This window comes from Passer montanus, unplaced genomic scaffold (assembly GCF_014805655.1).
Source record: "Passer montanus isolate IOZ18808 unplaced genomic scaffold, ASM1480565v1 scaffold15, whole genome shotgun sequence".
Taxonomy (NCBI): Eukaryota; Metazoa; Chordata; class Aves; order Passeriformes; family Passeridae; genus Passer; species Passer montanus.
In genome coordinates, this window is record NW_024362051.1 from 9719453 (window position 1) to 9739674 (window position 20222).

Sequence of the window (20222 nt, forward strand, 5' to 3'; positions counted from 1 at the left end):
GACGTAGACCTTGTCTATACAAAGCTGAGAGGTTTTTAAATACTGTTTGTGAGGTTCTTAGTCTGAAAGCATTGTTAGATATATGAATCTAACATTCTTTTGTGTAAAGCTGTATTTATCACATTTTAGTAAATCTGAATTCAACATCTACTTTATTCACAAGATACAAGTTCCAGAAGTCAGGTTTTATAATTTGTTAACTGCACAATTGATATATTACCTCTTCAGCTGTCACACCAAACTAATCAAATATACTGGCTTGACACCCTTCTCAATATAAACACATAAAAAAGTAGTGAGTGTAGCTCCATAAATATTTTAGGCTTGCAGCTGAAATGTTTAAACATAGAGATAAATCAGGTAACTGAAGATGTGTGTGGATCAGCCCATGCTCAAGTTTTAGGAAATACAGTTTGAGTTTGCTAATCTAAATTCCACCTGGCCTCCATTCACAGGGTCTGCCTTGGGCTCTGGGAACTTAACAAAATACTGGCATTATCTGATATTCATCTGAGGGTTTAATGTGTTACCTCACATGCTCCAATGTTTCCTGAAATTGCCAACTCAGTGTTGCTAATTTTGCTATTTGTGAAATGTGAAATTTCTAACTCCAGCTCCAGATAAAATTAATAAGTGAAGTGTCATAAGTGAAGGGACACCAATGACTCTAAGCTGTGATTAATGGTGCTGCTACAGTGGTTTGGTTGTTGCTTGACAAATCCTTTCCTCCAGCAGAGCAAACTGTGACTGTGGGGGCCTTGAGGAGTGGATAAACAGCATGTGCCTAATGGGTGCTGGGATTAGCTGGGCAGGGAGCAGGGTTACCCATAGTGGGGTGTGCAGAGAAGGAATTCATGACTGGAAGGATCTGCTGTGCATTCTCTGTGCCCATTAAAAAATATGCACATTAAATGGTATGGTTTGTGTTACTGGAGAGGTTGAAAAGGGCAGTTTATAACAAAGTTCGGCTGAGACCTAGCTATAAAGTTACAAGTCCATAAAGAGTATTCCAGAAAGAAGGGAGCTGTGTTTTAGAGCCTGTTAGATGCAGTGAGGAGTGTGAGATGTGCTGGGGAAAAATGCATCATCTGCCTTGCCCTAAGCTTTGGGGCCAAAGCTGGTTTTCTCCCCAACAGCTGATGTGTGAGATGGTTTGTGTGGACTTTAATACACCACACAGTGTGTCACCTCTGCTTTCTGTTAATTGTGGGACTCGGGGAGCTGGGGCACAGCATGTATTGGATCTGCCTGGTGCACACATACAATTGTTTGTTTCAACAGTCATGTCTTCCCCTGATAACAGTTCCTTTAAGCTCCTCTAGGGTTTTTAATATTAAATACTAATTTTGCAGGTCTTGTAAAGCAATTGTAGATACAGTAGCTGGAGGGAAGCAATTTCTCTCCACGCTTAATGGTTAAACTTAATAGCTAAAGTTTTCCACTTGTTAAAGTGAGTCAGAAAATGAGGATTCTAGTTTAAGAAGAGTTAGAAACAATTCAAGGGCTCTTGGTTCATATTGGAGCAGAACTGTAGCTAGTAGCTTTTGGAAGAAGGTTAGGGTGGCAGTGCCAGGGGCTGGATGAAAGCAGTCCCTGCAGCTTCAGTTTGCATCTTGCATCTGTGCATTGCAGCCACAGCCTGCAGGCTTTTGGCAGCACCCCAGGACAATTCATCACACCCAGAATAAGTCACTGTCCTCTCACACAGGCACCAGAGTAACTTCCTGTAGGCACAGATGCATTGAGCTTGTATAACATAGGTACATCCTTCTCTGTGCCCTGGGAAAGGTACCAGGAAAAAGCTGCCACTGCCAGAGCTGCTTTCATTCCTGTCTGCCCTTCCGGAGGCCAGGGCAGGGAATTACTCCTGTGTGCATGGAATTGTGCACAGAGTGACAACCTCCCAGGGAACTGGCAGGGCACAGCCTGCACAGCAGCCTGGGGGCTGTGCAAGGGACAGGGAGCAGCGTGGGACCTCCCTGCCCTGCTCCTGGGGCAGCTTGTCCTGCTGGCACTGTCCTGGCACCCTCCACACACCTCCATTCACACAGCACATGCTGGTTTGTTCTGGACACAGGGGGCTCCAGGGATGGATAGATTCTTGACCCCTACTGAATGTGATTTAACTACATTGGGTCACTGTGTGGCTTTAGTGGAGGTTACCTGTTTAACCAGATGTAAAGTCCAATTACGGCCACGCCTGCAGGAAAGTAAACACTGCACTTCTTACTGCAGAATTTTATTTATGAAACTGCCTTGAAACCAACCCTACAAGGTAACAGTTTGCCTATTTCAAAATCAAGAAAATTAGTGCCCTCTGCATCATTTTGAGGAGTAAAGAAGTTTACTAAATTTACTTGCTAAGTTGCTTGCTGGTAATTAATACAGAAGTGCTGGTGTGTTCTGGGTGTTCATTGGTGTGGCTGGTGTGTTCTGGCAGCACCTTTTGACTTGCTCTGTCTGTGTCCAGCTGCAAGAACAAGCTGTACCTGGAGAAGCTGCCGAACACCAGCGTGATCATCCCTTTCCACAACGAGGGCTGGTCCTCGCTGCTGCGGACGGTGCACAGCGTCCTGAACCGCTCCCCGCCCGAGCTGGTGGCAGAGATCGTGCTGGTGGACGACTTCAGTGACAGAGGTAGCATGGTTTCTGTGTGACACCCCCGCCAGCCTGCCCTACCTAAGGCCTCACTGCACTTGCAGATACGTGTATGATGACCTGTGGTTTTTTATTTGCCAGCAGCAGAGCTCAGGGCGATCTTGCTCTGGTGCGTTTGAGAGCAGAAAATTCATGTTCCGTATTCAGGGTGTGCTGGTTTAGCTGCTGCTGACATGGACTGTTCTGTGTTCTGGGCAATATGAAAAGCCAGGGAAGCTGGTTTTAATATTCAGCTAAGGGCCTGTGTAGCCCTTAATGTAAAATGTTAAATGTTGACTCTTGAAATAACAAAAAAAAGCCAAGAAATGGGAATAGCTCACTCCTTACATTCTACTTTTTTTTTTTTCTTTCTTGATGCAGGACATGTGAAAGAATTCTTGATAAAAGGTTTCCATCTGGAACTGCCCATGATTTGGCTTGTCTTTCTCATGAATTTTTTGCATCCAAACGTTTTCTCTCCCTTGCTGGGAACTTCCCTCAATATTCTGTACTGCACTGCCTGGAGTAGTCACTTTGGGCTGGGTTGAAGTGCTGTCTGCAGAGGTGTGGAGTCACTGGCACCACACACCACCACGAATGGAACAGCCACTTGTCCTTGCAGCAGCAATGTGTGCATGTAGTTGCTGAGATCTTTTTCTCTGAGCCATTTAAATGGTGCCTGATGCAAATTAAGCTGCACTTTGCCTTGTGTGTTGCACCCTTGCTGTGGTGGAAAAGGCAAGTGAAGGAGGAATCAATGCCTCTGTCATGTAGGCATTGCATAGGTGGACAAGTCCCATGGGAAGTCCTCTGACTGGTGTTGAAGAGGGCACAGTGGCTTTGAGGGGTTATGGTCAGATCTAGAAACTCTGTTTTCTCCTTTAAAGTTACTGTTTAGCTTTATGAGCTGCAGAGTTCAAGCCACTGATACTACTCAAGTGAGGCAAAAGAGCTTTCTGTACAGATCCTAAAGGATACATCTCCAGAAACCTGACATCTAGGAAGCTCCTAAATGAGCTTGCAAACAAGCTTGTGAATATTTAGTGTTCTGATCTATACTGCCTTCCAAATAGGCATTACCCAACAGCTGTAGTACTTGGTCTGAAATTCTTCTCTCATTAGTTTGCAAGCAAGGCATGCTGCATTGAACAAATCAATGTTACATAAAATAAGTATTTCTTTAGAGAATTTTCAGGCTAAGGTGAGGAGAAGGAAAACCCACCTTCCTGACAAGGTCTTTTTATTGCTACTCAGTCTAGAAGCAAATTAGACAAGCTCATGCTGTAGCCACAAGTGAATTGCACAAATGGGTTTGTTTTCAGAGAAGTGGAAATAATGAAATCTAGTTTCCTGTGGGTCTGTTTCCTTGTTCTTTAGATGTGCCCTGACCAGGTGAAAGAGAACCTTCCTGGCTCCACCCCTGCTCCTCAGTCTATACCTGTGCTGTTTGTCCAGCTCACTCTTCTCTGTTCCACCTGCCTCTGATAAGACAAAAACTCTTCTCCCTTGGTCATCCTTCTTTCATACAAAGGTTGTAAGAAGTAGCTGGGATTCATTTGTGTGCAGCATCTGTTTATAAATGGATATAAAAGATTCCAGGTGCTGGACAGTAAGCTAAATTCTCAAGGGAAGAGAATAACACTCATACAAAGAATGTGTTAATAAAAACTGGTGTGGGGGTTCTCTTTTGGTTTGATTTTTTTTTAAAACCAGTATTTTCCTGCTAGCACAGTTGATTTCTGCACACTGGGACAATTGCTGGTTAGGATGAAACATCTTCCTTCAGTGCTCTCAGTTCTGTGTCTGCACTTTTATTCCTTACCCACACTGGGGTTGGCTTGCACATCTCTCAATGGGCTTAAATAGATCCTTAGTCTTAGGAGGCTCTTAATTCCTAATCACATGATCTTGACTTGAAAGGCTGATGGTTACAAATTTCTGATTGTAACTTATCCATTGTTTAAAAAAAAAAGGGGGGGGGGGGAACAAAACAAAAAAATTCCCCAAAACAAAACCTACATAGCAAACACTTCAACCCAGTAACTGAGAAGTGACAGTTCAATGCATCAAACTGAAATGCATGAAGGAGCAGAAGTTCCAGGAAAGCTTTTACTTGTAAGTTGTATGTTTGAAAAGAGCACATCCTTGGATTTGGACTGTTTGACAACTGCTCTGGTTATCTGTTTCTTATTATTAAATTGGGCAGATAATAAGAACTCCACGTCCAAGCTGATGATCATCACAGCTGTGCCACAGAACTGGAGAGCAGTGAAAAGAATGAGAAGAAATTTCTTGATTTTTTTTTTTTTGCAAATCATAAATTATTGGTCCTCTGCATTGTCTGCAAAGCATTCTGTATTGTCCTCAAGAATTCTGTGCTTCTGTTTGAAGTAATAGTCCCTAAATTTGTAGCAGCATCTTTCAGAGTTGCAGAATCTCTGTTGGATGTGCTGACAGTAGAAGCCATGGCTGAGGTCAGAGGGGCATAGTAGGAACAGTAAATGTCATCTCCTTCCCTGAAGAGATCAGTAAATAGTCCCCATAAACTCCAGTGAAAAGCCAAGGATGGGAAGGATAATCACTCAATAAAAATCTATTATTAATTTTTTTATGGAGATGTTACTCTGACAGGATAAAACATTGGATATCTCTGCTGTATCGCATGCTGGCCTTTCACTCAAGGGTTGTCTAAACAGACCTCCAGAACTTTAATAACTCTTTAAAGAATTTTCTTCAATAGCTTGACCTTTCCTGGCAAGGAGATTCTCTCTCTCTCTCTCCCCTGCCAGCATTTCTTGTGTGCTGACCTGTGCTGGGGTTAAATGTGCTGGGGCTTGCCAGCTGCCCTTGAGGTGCTGGAATATTTCTCTCTTGTTCTCTGTTTCACTGCTTTCTGGGAGTGGTGATATTGGTGCTGATCCATCGGCCTCTTTCATCCCTGTATCTCTCACATGGAGAATCTTTGCTGCACGTGAAGAAAAGAGGACTTTGGTAATAATAGAAATAGTAAGTGTGGAAACCTGGCTACTGCAAAGAGTATTTTTCCTGACAGATGTTATTTTCATCTGTTTTTCATCTGGTTTTAAGCTTGAATGCAAGGAATTTTTGGTGTGTCTATGAAGAAGGCTGAGATGTGAAGAGGACTTTGGTAATCATAGAAATAGTAAGTGTGGAAACCTGGCTACTGCAAAGAGTATTTTTCCTGACAGATGTTATTTTCATCTGTTTTTCATCTGGTTTTAAGCTTGAATGCAAGGAATTTTTGGTGTGTCTATGAAGAAGGCTGAGAAGTTGGCTAACAGAGTGACAGGAGAGTGAGGACAGATTTCTGGGTTAGTTGGTGGCTGCTGTGGTCTGCAGCAAACCTGAGGGGCAGCTGTGGCTGTGCATTATTGGAGCTCCTGGACAGATGAATCATCATCTGGAAGTGTCAGCAGCCATTTATTTCTTAATTTGTTTGAAAGAGACAACTCTGTGACCTTTAGCAATAAACATTTTTCATCCAAAAAATGCTGTCCCGATGACAGCAAATCTTAACAGGGAGCAGCAAAAGCTTTACGAGTCATGTTTTTTAAATGTTTCCTTTGCTTTGTACTTGGAAAGTCAAAAGGTGCTGGAAGAACTTGCTGTCTGGAATGCTTTGGGGTTTATTGTATGCCTGCAGTATAATGCAAATGGTCCAAATCTAAAAAAAGGCTAGAGCCTCACCTCACCCAAATTTTGTGCAGGATTCCACATCAAAATGCTGTGGGAAAGGCACTGTCAGTGGGGTCAGTGGGTCTGGTGGCTCCATCCCCTTTGCCTTGAGCTGCAGTTATTGTCACCTCCAGCAGCTCCTTCCTGACACTTAAATCTTCCTCTGTGGGGATTCCCTTGGTAGGTTGGGTTGATTTAAAAGGAGCTGCTTTCCATCATGTGCCATTGGTCACAGCAGAGTGAATATTGCAGGGCTGGTTTTTACTTTCTCTGCTGGTACTCTGCTGTCTGTGTAGCCTTGCATTAAGACTGCTGTAATGCTTTTTTTCCCCCACAAATTTGATTGACAGTGATGTAAGAACTTTTCCCCAGTTCAGAACACTTGTAGGGATTTTCTGTGCAGAAGAAAATAGGTTATATTGAAAAGGGAGACACCAAATCAGCAAACTGTTGTTGGAGAGTAAGAATTAACCTGGCTGGCATTGGCTGCTTCTTCCTGCATGGTACAGAGAACTGCCAGAGAGCCACAGACTGACCTCCAGGGTTTGATGAACCTCAGCTATTGCAGGGTGGTCCAAAATAATGCCTCCCCTTCTGAATAAGCAGAATTCTGGATGCAACACATGTGAATTACCACTCTAGAATTCCTGATCATAAAAACTCCTAGCTGTGGCAGTCCTGTGTGGATTTGTGGCTTCACTTTTAATTTCTATAGCTGTTCTTTAGGTCTGATAGTGTAATTTAAACCTTTTCATATGCTGGCTTGCAGGATACTAATTGCATCCCTCCAAGCCTGTTGTTACCAGAATGGCCCTAAGTGAACTAAAATGTTTTTTCCATGTATATCAGTTTTCTCCTGGGGTCTGTCATGTGAAATTTGTTTGCTTTTTGAATATCTAATTACTATGCTGCTGAGGGGGAATTTGGTTCTATTCTGTCATAGAAATGGGAGGAGGAGAACTGAAGTGGAATTGCAGGTCAGCTTGTAACACTGCAGGTTTTTCTGTCAGCTCTGATGGCATTTTGTTATTGATAGCTGGCCACAAGTCACAGGCAGGCAGTTCATGGTTCTTCAGGGTCTGCTTCAGTCCCTGGGCCTGCAGCAGAATTGCTGTGGTGAGAAATGGAGCTGTTGAGCTCTAGTGTCTGTCTTGTACTAAATGAATTGTTGGTCTGCACCTCATTCTTGTAGCTTGTGGACACCCCTGCTGTAAAAGCTGTGTCTGTAAAAGCTGTCTGTGCATGAACAGATGTAAAGCTGTCCTCTGTCTCAGTAATAAATGATCAGCCCTGAGCTGGAGGAGCAGGGGATGGCAGATCCCTTTGCAGGATGCTTGTCACGACCTCCTTTGCTTTTCACCTGGTACATATTTGGTAGCACAGCAGTGGAGCATCAAACACTCCTGGTGAAAGGCAGAAGGCAAACTCCTTTGTTTTGGAGGAGAGGTCTCTTACAGGTGCAGGTAGGACTGGAACAGATGCAGAATCACAAACAGTTGAGTTTGGAAAGGAAAGGCTACAGCAGGTTTCTCCAGATCTTATTATTCATTCAAATTTTGAAAATCTCCAAGGATGGAGACTCCCTAATGTCTCTGTTCTGCTGTTCAGTCAATCTGTCAGTGACCTAGTTTAAAAAATGCCTTGTGCTTAACCAGCATTTCCTCTGCTTCAGTTTGTGCCCAAGGACTCCCAGGTCCTTTTCTGCAGAGCTCCTATAACTTATCTAGGAAACACCTGTAAAAGAATACCTCTAAAACAAACTAACTGTTTGCATTTACATGCTTCTGGACCAAACTGATATCATGGATTTTTCAGCCTTTCCCTTAAAGTCAGACATGGTAGGATTGTTACCTTTTCACCCTTTGCAGCAATGGAAATTTAAAAATTATTCTAGACATTTGAAGCTTACTGTGTGCAGGAGGCTGTGACTTAATTGCTGGATGTCATTAAAAGAAACATCTTGTGGTGTGCTTGGGGCTGGCTGTGTGCTCAGAGGAAAGGGTACACACCACACAGGGTTTATCTTATTTTATGGCTGAGCTTGACAGAAATCAGTGATTGTGGCTAAGTGCTTGAATTTCACATAAAACTCACGTTTCAGCGTTCAATTATTTGCATATTGAATGACAGCCTGTTCTTACTTGTTTTTAAGATTACTTTGGTATAAATGACAGTGTTTTAGAACAAATGTTGTCCCTTGTTGAAGATGAGAACTGCAGCATCAGTCATCTCCAAAGCATGAGTTACATGCAAAGCACTCTGTTGGTACAGTAATGAATCTGGCTGTGGCAGCACTGAAAATACTGCAGTCTCCAAACATCAGGATTGTTCTGGAAGTGTTAACCCAGCTGGGCCCTCTGCCCATGGTGTTGCATGTCTGTGCAAGATGTGAAATCTGAGCATCCTTCTCAGAGCAGCCAGGCAAAATCTGTCCCTGGCTGTGGAGGGCAACAAAGCTTTCAGCCCAAGTATTGGAATGTGTTTGACCCAAGATGACAGTGACATCTGCAAAGTGAACCCTCTGGCCTTTACATTAAACACAGCCAGGTTTAGGGAGTGGCTGTCAAGGAGGCTCTGTAAATACACCCTTGGCTGCAGTGGATTTCAAGGAGACAATTTTGTTCTGAGGAATGTGTATGGAAACTCATTTTCTCTTAGGTGGTCATCATGGAGATTTTGGATTTCAGCTTCATCTTCCAAGACTACTCTGTTACCTTGAACCTCATCTTAATTTGTGGAAACTTTTTTTAGGAGACTATTCTACTAATATGTTCAACCATTTTAATTTTTTTTTTAATTCCTTCCCTATCAGAGAGGAGACACAACCAAATCCTTCTTTTTCCCTTGACAGATAAATCCCTGTGACATTTTAAACCTCTCTTTATATTGTACAGGTAATTCTGGAGGTATGGGATAATCTGAGTGGAAAACCAAATGTGAGTGAGGTAACTTGGCTGAACCATGAGCAGCATAATTTGGTCTGGAGGGCAGAAGTCACTGAGCAGTGCAGTGAGGGAGAAGGCCAGGGGTGATTAATGTGTCATTTGGTGCAGCAGCAGGTATATAGCAAATACAGCTCTGTTCCATTAACCACATCTGCCAGGCCTTAATTGAAAGAAATCATGTTCTTAGTATCTGAAATAGAAAAAGGTTTAATACTTGAGTCCTTTTTGATCTTTAAATGGAACAGTAACAGATTTATGCAGCTAAAGAGATTATCTTTTCATCTTCAGGCACATGCACTGTAAAAGTAATTTTTTTTCTCTTAAATGCACTGAAGTGCATCTGGTTAGTACATCTCAGAATATGGAGTGACTGTGCTTAGGATGAAGTGATGACAGCCTTTCTTGCTGAATTATCAATATTTTCATCTTAAAGCTTCTTATCAGAAAGTATGGAGAAAAGAAGAAAAAGCCAGCTCTTTTGGGCCAACTGTGTTTTTCCACAACTTTTTTGAAGTGTTGCTTTCAAGGTCTCTCATAAAAGTTGTGTCCATAAAAGTATTGCCCCAAACAACTGATAGAAAGATTATTTTTGTAAATTAAGTTACAGAATAAAGAGGATTTTTTTCCTTGTTAGAATTCATTGCAGACCATTTCAGGTCTGTTTAGACTCAGGAAAAATACCTTTGATGTAAAAGATCTCCCTTTGGGTGAGTGGGAGAAGGTTGGTTCTTCTTGGGTGGAGAGATGTGAAATTTCTGCCCCCAACTGCAGCATGGCTCCCAGGGAGCACAGCAGAGCAGGGACATGAGTGTGGGAGTGAATTTGTGAACTCACCAGCACTCCTTTTCATAGTGAGCACCAAAGGGATAAAATAAAAGCTGGTGCAGACATCCCATTTTTGTTCATGAGAAGAGAGTAATTTGTTATTCTCCATTTCTGGCACTGTCTTGTGGGATACTTTAGATAACAGTGACAAAGTCTGCTTTGGATCAGAGTGAGATGTGGATGAAATTCAATTTTATGTTTCCACTTTTTTGAGTATTCATTTTTAATGTGTTTTTAATGTCTGTACTTGTGTATTCCCTTCATAAAGGGATGTCTAAAACCTGCACTGTTCATTAGGCAATGGCTGGGGAGCATTAAAAGTTTATTCTCTGGTGTTTTAAAAGTATGAGGGCCTATTGTAGTTGTTTACTACAGCTTTGTTTGTGACAGCCTAAATTAACTAAGCAGTTTACTTTTCATCATCTTGTGTTTATTTCTCTAAGATCACTTGCTGTGGCTGAAAGATTTTTCTAGAAAGAAATGAGGTGGTTCTAAAAGGTCGAGTATACTGTGACCTCTTTCTCAGCTAATTATTGTGTAGTGAAGGATGTCTGGCAGTCTAAAGTTTTAAAAAAATAAATAATTGAGGAGCAGAGTTTCCATTACAGCTCATTAAGGAAATCTCTGCATTGCTTGCTACTAAGAAACCCTACACATGTAGCTTCTGTTAGAGGAGCTTTGCAGGAAAACAGCTTTAATTTCATTCTCCTCACCTTGAAGTACATGTCCTCATCTGCTAGGAGTCAAAAATCTAGATATCTGCCAGCTGCAGTGCAAATCAGCATTTTAATGCTTTACAGCTGCTTCTGTATAGAAGTTAATTAGAAATGTGATTCAAACACCCTCTGCCCATATAAGATATCTATTACTGGTAATCATAGTTTCTGCTATTTAAACCTGCATTTGGAGTGGCATTAACAAAGCAGCTGTTCCACACAGGGACTTTGATAAAGGTGGAAACTTCTTTGACAAAACTGGAAGCTAAATGCTGCTTCAACTGAAAAATAATAATGGATAAACCAAACCACATTCCTTTTCTAGTTTTAATTGCAGTTCTATTTTCTTAGTAGAGAAATGGCAGACAGTTCTGTCAGTGTAGCATCAATTCCTGTTGCCTGTTACCCACAACAGGGATGCACTGATGGACCACAGTAGTTTAACTCTGCTGAGCAGGGGGAAGCCAGAGCTCCAGATTTAAAAGCAGGGACCTTCGGCTATCAGTCCTGCCCTGTCCTCTGTCATCCAGATAAAATTAATCTGTTACTTGAGAATGATTTTGCCCACAAGATGGCTTAGTTTTGGTATCAGTACACCTGTGAACAGGCCTGGATTTTTGCTTCAGGATTTAATGGATTTATTGACCTTTCTAGCAGATGTCACTGACTTGCTGTGATAGCTGCATTTCTTGTGAGTAAAGTAAACCAGAGTGTTGGGAACAGATGGTGAAGAGGTCTAGAAGAAGAGTAAAGTGTGAGTTTGTAAATTATACTTCTGGCATGGCAGAGTTTGTTACTGCAAGTCACTTGTGTGTTCTCCCTGCAGCTGTATTGCTATATTTTTCATTTGCCAAATACATTGTTTTCTTTTCTCTGACACACAGTCTACAGGACAGACCTCCTTCTGCTTTGTCATTCATGGTTATTAATGTTCAAGCATCACTGTAGGACTAAAGGATTATCAGTTACTTTTCCAGTATTCCAATTTGGCTGCATCCCCAGAGCAAAAATTTTGTAGTTCTCTGCCATTAATTTTAGGCTTCATAGTTGTTCTTCCTCACTTAGACACTTGAGATCAGAGCCTGTGGGACCCGAAGGGGTGCATTCCTACCAAATCAAAGCCACTTTCAAGTGAGTTACATCTCGGGCCTAATGGACTGTTCTCTAACAAGACAAAAGTCTGGAGCAGATTTCTCTGTCAATCCTTGTGCTCTTTCTGGAATATTTCCTTTTCTGATGATTTGTACAGAGCAAATACTTTCAAGCCAAGAAGTTCTTTGCCTCTATCAGCAATATTCATGTACAAAGCCAACTCTCCGAGGACTGGTTTGTTTTGGCATCTTCTTTTCTTTTTTTCCCCAGCAAAACTCAGTGACTTTTAAGGCTTTAATCTTGCAACTTTGATATGTTCCAAAATGTTTCAGTAAGAACTGTCTTAACACTTCATCTGCCTGCATCTCTTCAAATGATAGCCAGTTTTGCTTTGCTGTTGGTCATAGATTTTAGGTTCCTGACATGATTCACTGTGCAGAACATCACTGGCAGCAGTGGCTGTGTCCTGACACACTCCCTGGGCACAGAGGAGGCTTTGGAACAAACTTCTGAGATGATTTTGCACCCCTGCTTGTCTCTCCAGTGCCCAGAAAGCAGCTGATGGTGTAGGTTCAAGGCAATTGAAGATTTTGAGAGTGCAGGCATTCCTTTGGTTAAACAACTGGGCAGTGAAAGCTCCTGATGTGGCCTTAAGATGAGCGCAGAGATTGCTCGGGTTGAAGGCAGTAATTTGGGACAGTAATGCCCTTCCTTGCCAGTCACCATGGCTACATCAAACTTGAGCTGAATATTAAGTGTACTGCAAGGAATTCACCCCTGTTTTGTAGCTACAAAGGCTGTGTAGGCCAAAACCTGCATCTCTCCAGTGTGTGTGTGCCAGCACAGCAGCTCTGAGGTTCAAAGCAATCAACAGGAAATCACTGAGAGTCACAAAATACCCTCTCTAGATGAAACGTAGTCAACAGAAGAGGGAAAAACCTAAGTGGGTGCTTTAATCTTGATACATATTTAATGAAATGGGAAGGGAGAAGAGTAAACTAATGAGAATGACTTGACTGTTTCCCCTGGGAGAGATGGGTTCTGGCAGAGGGGGAAAAACTGATCTTGGGGGGTGGCCAGGAGGTCAGTGTGCGGGAATTAAGAGGTGATGCATACACCACAGGTTGGCTGCATTGCTCCCAAGGAACAGCAGGTTTAAACCTTTACAGCATGAAGGAAAGATAACTAAATGGATTTTTCTGGATTCCCTCAGAAAGCAGCAGTTGGAACAGACTCTTTTACAAATTAAACTTTCCTGGGAGATTGAGAGGTTGTGCTGTCACTAAGATGATTACTCCCTGTGTATTTCCCTGCTTGGAAATACAGCCTACTAAACTTTCCTTGGGGTCTGGGTGTATTTATATACTGATGCCAGTAAGTGTAAATTTTCCCTTTTTAAAATTACACCTTTGTCTCTGTATTCATTGCTATTATCTCCTGAAGGATACCTGAGCAGGGTTGGGATGTCTGCTGTAGCGTGGAGGAAGAACTGAGAAAGTTCCCTTTGCAGACTGAAGGGTGAATTGATGGCACAGGCAGGACAGCAGAAGTTTAGGCACCTGACTTTATCACAGCCCAGGCTCACACCAGTGGTCTTTTCCCCACTAACTCTCAATCTGGCTTATTTTTTGGGCACATTCTTCCACTTCTATGCAGTTTATTGTGCCTGAAGTGGAAGGTTGGTTTGAAACAATTTAGAGAGAGAACAAAACCAGTAAGGTTTTCAGCAAACCCTTTTAATCTTTGTTGAAGTCCAGACCATGCTGTATTATCATGTGGGGTGCTACACATTCAGCTGTTGTCCCATGCACAGAAACCCTTTCCCCCCTCAGTTTCTGTTTTTAAAGTTGTGCTGAGACCCAACACTGATGCAGAATGGGCAGTGGAAACTGGGCCCCCTCCCCTTTTGGAGTCCACCCCAGAACTGTAATCAGTGAAGCAACAAATATTAATTCTCTCCCCTCTCAAGCCTTTTCCTCTTTGTAAGAAGATTCAGCTTGGAAAGCTGTGATCAGCCTAATCAGTTTTCTATTACTGAGACTGGTGCTCATAGTACAATTTCTTAAATCAATTTATTATCCTCCCAACCAACTTCAGTGATCAGAGCGTGAAAACATTGAAAGAAAATTAAAACTAGTGGAAGAGCTGCCTGTTTGGATAACAGCACATTTTGCTGTTTCAAAGGATTACTCATCTGCACCAAAACAGGGAGAGAAGTTAATTTCAATGATTTAGAATCTTCTATTTCAGGGAGGCCTGGCTTGCACATTATGATGGATTCAGGAAGAAGTATAATTCGTTCTTAAATTGTTAAACAGCACGCTGGGGCCAAGTGGCCAAGTAAAAATGAATGGATTCATTTGTAATCTTCAACAAGCATGTCTGTGTGTGGGAGGGTGGGGATGGCAGGCTGGGGTAACCTGTAAACAAATGCCAGATGCATGCTGGCACTTCAGGCTTTGGTGCTGGAAAGCAGCCAAAATAACCTGCAGAGAAGGGAAGTGGTCCTTTTCTGCCTAAAATGGAATTCTGCAGATCCTCCAGCCCTGTCCTCCTGTGCCCTTCAGTGGGAAGGGCAGGTTCCCTGGATTTTCAGAGGGCAGTGGCTCTCCCATCTTCACACCTTCAAGCTTCTGAGTGTGAACTAAAGCAAAGCACCTCAGCAGGATCCTGTAGGGCAGGGGGACCTTTGGTGTTACCAATGGCATCTGAGTAACGTGGGAAAGTGTCTGGGAAGGTTTCCTTTTCCTGCAGTGCTGCTCCTTCTGGGCTGGGTTGATGATACACGTCTGGAAAAGGCACTGGAGCTGCAGATGTGCTGCACAGTGTAAAATTCAGAAACCAAAGCTGATGGTATCACATGAACCATGAAATGTTGCGCTGGCAGGACAGAAGAAGTGTTTCACTCAGTTCTTTCACAGGACATAAATCACTTTAATAGTTTCAAGTCATGGCTGGTATTTTTTTTTCTAGGGCAAATATTGGTACTCCCTTCCCTGCCAAACACTGCAGTGCTGTTACAAGGACTATAAACTGTTAAAAAAAAAAAAAAACACCTTCTTGGACTCTTCTGTCTTCCTCCAGCTTCTGCGTATGCTTGGTTTTGAATTTCTTAGGTGCCTCTTCAGGTGGCAGAGTACAGTGTTGGAATGAAAAGTCAGCTGGATATGAGGTATTCCAATCTTGGAAAGTCCTTGCCATGGTCACCAGACTAGAGGGATCTGAAGTCAGCTCTGCTTGGGTGAGGCCAGTAGGAAGAAGTTCAGTAAGGCCACCACAGAAATTTGACCTAGGGGGAAAAAATGCCTTATTTTGGAAAGTTTAGGGCTGCCTCTAAAGCTTCTCTGCTGTCTTCACTCAGCTTTATTTACAGCTCAAAGTAAAGAAAGCAGTTCTTGACTGGTACTCTTAATGTATACACTGTACATCAACTTTATTGCAGAGTGTGTTAGCAAACCACCAGAATAGTTTTTAATCTGCAGATAATCTTGCTCTCATTTATTTTTTTTGGGCTGTGTTACTTTGCCCAGCATAGGCAAAGCCATTGGAATCTGTCCAGTTCACCTAACAACTTTCATTAAAGAAAATTGCCCTTGTAATAAAAATTACTCAGTGTGACAAGATTCCATAATATATTTCTTTTAAAGCTTCATTAAATTTTGTAGCAGTTAACAGCACTTGTTTGGATTTTTAATTTTTCTTTTAAAAGCAAAATTTGGCTTAATTGGGACAATATTTGAAATAAAATGAAATAACTATTTTCTGTCTGGGTGCATAGAAGCCATCATCCTCACAACTGATGTGGCCAAGGCCAGTGACTGTGTTCAGCTTGTGGGGTGTGTCAGACCAGATCCCAGCACATTCCTGTGTTTGGTAGCAGGCTGAGTGTGCTGTGCTTGTGCCCCTGGAGGAGTCACTTCAGCTGCTCCAGGTGTCACCTCAGATGAAATTGCACCACAAACCAGAACATGTCAGAAAGGCAGGTGATGCTAAAATGGAAATGATGAACACACATGTGGTAGACAAACCTCTGGGATCGTTCATAGTCTCATTTTAATCAAAATAAAGAGCTGAAGAAAGGCTCTTCATATTTTCCATTGGTTTGGAGCTTTGGATTTTTTAAGACATCCCAGTGTTTTATAGATTTGGCTTGAATAATGTAAGTATTATGTAGTCTGATCTTCCAAGTGTCTTCTGCTATTATCAATCTCTGGCTGTTGTTAGGGAAATCAGACTGAGAGTGGCTGTGTGATGGTTCCCTCCTTTATTATAACGAGCACCAGCAGCCACTCTCGTGTTTATCTTGTCTTGGGTACATTAAGTAAAGTCTGCATCCTGGTTTGGGCTTAGCTGATTTATGCTTGAAGTGAGGATTGTTTGTTCTCTGTGATGAAACAATCTTTTGTGACAGACTAACAATGGCAAGGGATGAGCTCTGATGTTAAACAGTGGTAGCTTTTCTTTTCTTTTTTTTTTAAATTCCTCTCGTTTTAAGTCTGCCCACTGCCTCAGGAGGAAGGCAGCTGCACTAATAATATGTCTAGTCTCTGTGGAAGGCCCTTATTTGAAAAATCTGTAATTGAGTGGACAAAATTTCTGGTTGCTTGAGAGGATCTATTCAGAAGAGACCTGAAAAGGATGAGGGAAAAGCACACTAGACATCAAGAAGTCCTAAGGGCTCTGTTGAGAGGGAAACCTATGTAGATATTGTGAGACAATTGCACTTGTCAGGCAAAACACTAAAGTGAATCAGTGAAATAAAATCCTGGGGAATGTTAAACAAAGCTTTGAACAGGGCAGAGAGCTTGCTGGGAATACCTCAAAAGCATGGAGGTGTATTTGGGTGATGTTTGAAGGAAGGCACATGATGGCTGCTTCAAAGAGCAGGCACAGAATGTGTCAGGAGCCACAGGGCTCCTGACCATCCTCACAGCTGCCAGCTCAGCACAAGGGGGAGAACTCATAACTGGGTTAAATTTATTTGCTCCTTTGCTCTTTTCAGTGAGCTGTTCCAATGCCCAGCCTCCCTGGTGCCCTGATCAGGGACACTTTCCTGCTGTTGGCCTTTCCAGCCCCTGCCTTTCATGCTTCCTTTGGAAGCTGAGGAAGATGTGCCGTACAGAGTGGAGAGGATGTGTTCCTACAGAAGGCAAATAGCCTCACAGGGTTATTTGTATTTCAGTGATTGCCTCTAGTCAAGTTTTGTTGTGTGAGATTTTAAGAGTTACTTGCTGAGATGTAAGATATGAAGTTTTGTCTGGTGAGGCTTCTTTCCTGTATGGGTTGCTGACTGCAGTGGGTGGTGTGGGGCATTAATGAACAATCTCTGGCACCCTCTGAATGGGCTTTGCTGTCAAAACTTCAGATGCCTGAAAGATCAACCCATTAGTGATGAGGCCAGCATCAGCTCAGCCTATTTTTAGGTTTTTCTTTGCTGCTTCACTCTTTGATGTAAAGGCAGCTGTGTTCCCCTCTCTCATTATGCAGACCAAACTTTTTATCTCCACTTTGGAACAAGCTGTCCATTGTTTTGATCACTCAGTGATCTTTCTCTGCAGCTCTCCTGTTTGAATTCTTGTTAATCATGGTGACTGCCACTGTGTTAATTCGGATGTGGCTCCAGTCCATGTTCAGTTGTGTAAATATTTCCATATTTAAATGCAAATCTCCTCTGATAAGCATTTAAGGAAGCCATCCCCATACACACTGTGGCTGTGCCTGCCTTGCAGCATGGAGAGGTGTCTGACTAGGCTTTTTCCTGGTTTTTATTTATGCATGAGTACATTGTTATGTTGTGTGTTTTGAAGAAACCACACAGCACTTAAATGCCCTGAGTGTGGTTTACTTCTGAAAACAAATTCCTCTGTGTCTTTTCTAAATTACAGTGGTTTTCCACGTGTCCAAGAATCCTGGCTCATGGTCTGCCAGCTGTTTCTTTATTCTTTTTCCTCTGCTGCGTTCTTTCTCATCCCATACTTTTTGTTCCTTTTTTTTTCCCCTCCTCTGTTTAATTGCTTCTAAAGTTTTGGAACACCTTCAAAAGTCTTGCTTAGGCAGTTAAAAAAGCAAGTAACTTTTATTTCCTTTTTCCTGTTGCTGCATTTGTTACCTATTGAGGCCACACTTCCAAAGCCATCTCCCTCTGGTACAGACAGAGCAGCATTCTCAATAAATTGTCTGTTCCAGCATCCCAATGTCTCTTCCCCCGCAGAGCACCTGAAGAAACGCCTGGAGGATTACATGGCGCAGTTCCCGAGCGTGCGGATCCTGCGCACCAAGAGGAGGGAGGGGCTGATCAGGACCCGCATGCTGGGGGCCTCGGTGGCCATCGGGGACGTCATCACCTTCCTGGACTCCCACTGCGAGGCCAACGTCAACTGGCTGCCACCTCTGCTAGGTGAGTGGGGCGTGCTGAAGTTATTCCCACCTGCTGCTTTCCCCCCGTGCTGGAAGTGGGTAAAAATGAGGTGGAATATCGTAAAAGAGAGAGCAAACCAACCACAAGACTCAAGTGAATGGTTGGCAATTTGTTGTGTTTAGTATGAGGGGTTTTTTGTGTTCTGGAGTTCTGCACTGCGCAGTGACCTTGTCATATGCTTTTGTTAATTAAAGAGCAGAAATCATATTCTTCTGTTTCCTCATTAAATGAAAGCTGAAATAATTTACAGCTTGGGTAAACTATTAAACTAACTAATTAGAGCAAGAATAAACTATCACATGGTCATTCAATAGCTTGCAGAAGGAATGGCTTTATGATACAGAAAAGATCTTTACATACAATTTTTGAGTAGTTTTAAGGTTTTTATCGCCTATATATCTATATTTAACTTCATAGTCTGCAAGGCTGTGAAAAATCCTTCTTGTGAATGAGAGCTGCTGGTGTGTATTTGTAGAACATGGGCACCCCTTTCCAAGGCAGCTCTCCATCTTTGAGGAGGTGTCAGTTCCTTTCAGGGATGACTAATTGAAGGGACAGTGTCTGTTTCTGGTACCTGCCTGCCTCCAGCCAGTACCAAACTCCTTCCCAGCCCTGCTGCCCGTGACCTGTCAGAGCTCTCTGAGGTGTGACTTTCTCAAATAGGCTGTGGCAACAATAGTCAAGCAGATGTTTAAGAGAGAGTTGGATTTTCCTGCAGGATTGATGGATGGTTGTGCTGTTGCTTTCACTACAGTTTATATTTGGCAATAGTTTGAAACATTTGCAGCTTTATGAACCCCAGGGAGGGAGGACAGAATTAGCTCCAATGCTGTTTAAATGAGAACATGAAGAGGATGCTTTGATTTGTAAAGCACAGGAAGGATTTCTGTGAGATGTGTTTTGGAAGCTGAAACATCATTTTATCACCTCTGCTCTAAGAGCTAACTTCCAACAAGAGACCCTCTCAGTAACAAAGTGTTTAAGAACTTCCAGATGTTTGTGCAGGAATTTATCCTATGTTGCATTATTTGATTGGAAGAAAAGGTTGGAGGGGAGGAGGTAACACTTGCATTTCTGCTGAGAGTATTTATGCCATTAGTCTGAAATGCTTCCTGCCAGGTTCTGGCCTGGCAATTAGGGCTGGGTGGTGCAGTGGGTTATTCCCTGGATCTGGATCTGCACAGAAGGGGTTCAGTTCACATCCTGGTCACTTGTGGAAATGAGGATTGCTCACCGAGTACAAGAAGTCTGGTTTGAGCCTGGCAGTCAGTTCTCTGTGGTAGTGTGGCTGTGTCTTCCCACTCTGCTTCTGGGTGATGGGTGCCTGGTGTTTTTCTCTCAGTGATTGCAGAAGTAGCAGGTAAATTGATATAAATTGGAGCATCTGCTCACGAGAGAAGGAACAGGAAGAAAGATGTGTCATTCTTGGACAGCTTCATATTTTGATGCTCTTTTTTTTGTAATTTTGTAATTTCATGGTGAAAGCTGGTGCAGGTTTTCTAACGTGTTTCTCCAACCTTCAGATCGCATTGCCCGAAACCGCAAGACTATCGTTTGTCCAATGATTGATGTTATTGATCACGACCACTTTGGATATGAGACCCAGGCTGGAGACGCAATGCGAGGGGCATTTGACTGGGAGATGTACTACAAGAGAATCCCTATTCCTCCTGAGCTACAGAAACCTGATCCCAGTGATCCCTTTGAGTAAGTTACTGAAACTGCTAAGAGCCAGCTAATGAAATAACACCCTGCTGCAGGGTTGGTTTACACCTCAGCACAGCAAAAGCCAGAAGCTGGTGTTAAGCTACTTGCTTTTTTGGCAGCTGTTTGCTTTGCTGGTTTAAAAGAAATGCATTGTGTAGTAGCTGTGAACACTTTCCTTTTCATTGC

At 42.6% G+C, this 20222-nt stretch overlaps 1 protein-coding gene across 2 annotated transcripts in view; it reads left to right on the forward strand.

Annotated features, from left to right (window-relative positions):
- Nucleotides 1–20222, forward strand: part of GALNT10 (polypeptide N-acetylgalactosaminyltransferase 10) — a 75615-nt gene that overhangs the window by 39502 nt on the left and 15891 nt on the right. For both annotated transcript variants that reach the window (XM_039701536.1, XM_039701535.1), the window contains exons 4-6: nucleotides 2471–2637; nucleotides 18123–18308; nucleotides 19853–20036. In XM_039701536.1, coding sequence (XP_039557470.1) covers nucleotides 2471–2637; nucleotides 18123–18308; nucleotides 19853–20036 — 537 coding nt within the window. The remainder of the gene's footprint in view (nucleotides 1–2470; nucleotides 2638–18122; nucleotides 18309–19852; nucleotides 20037–20222) is intronic.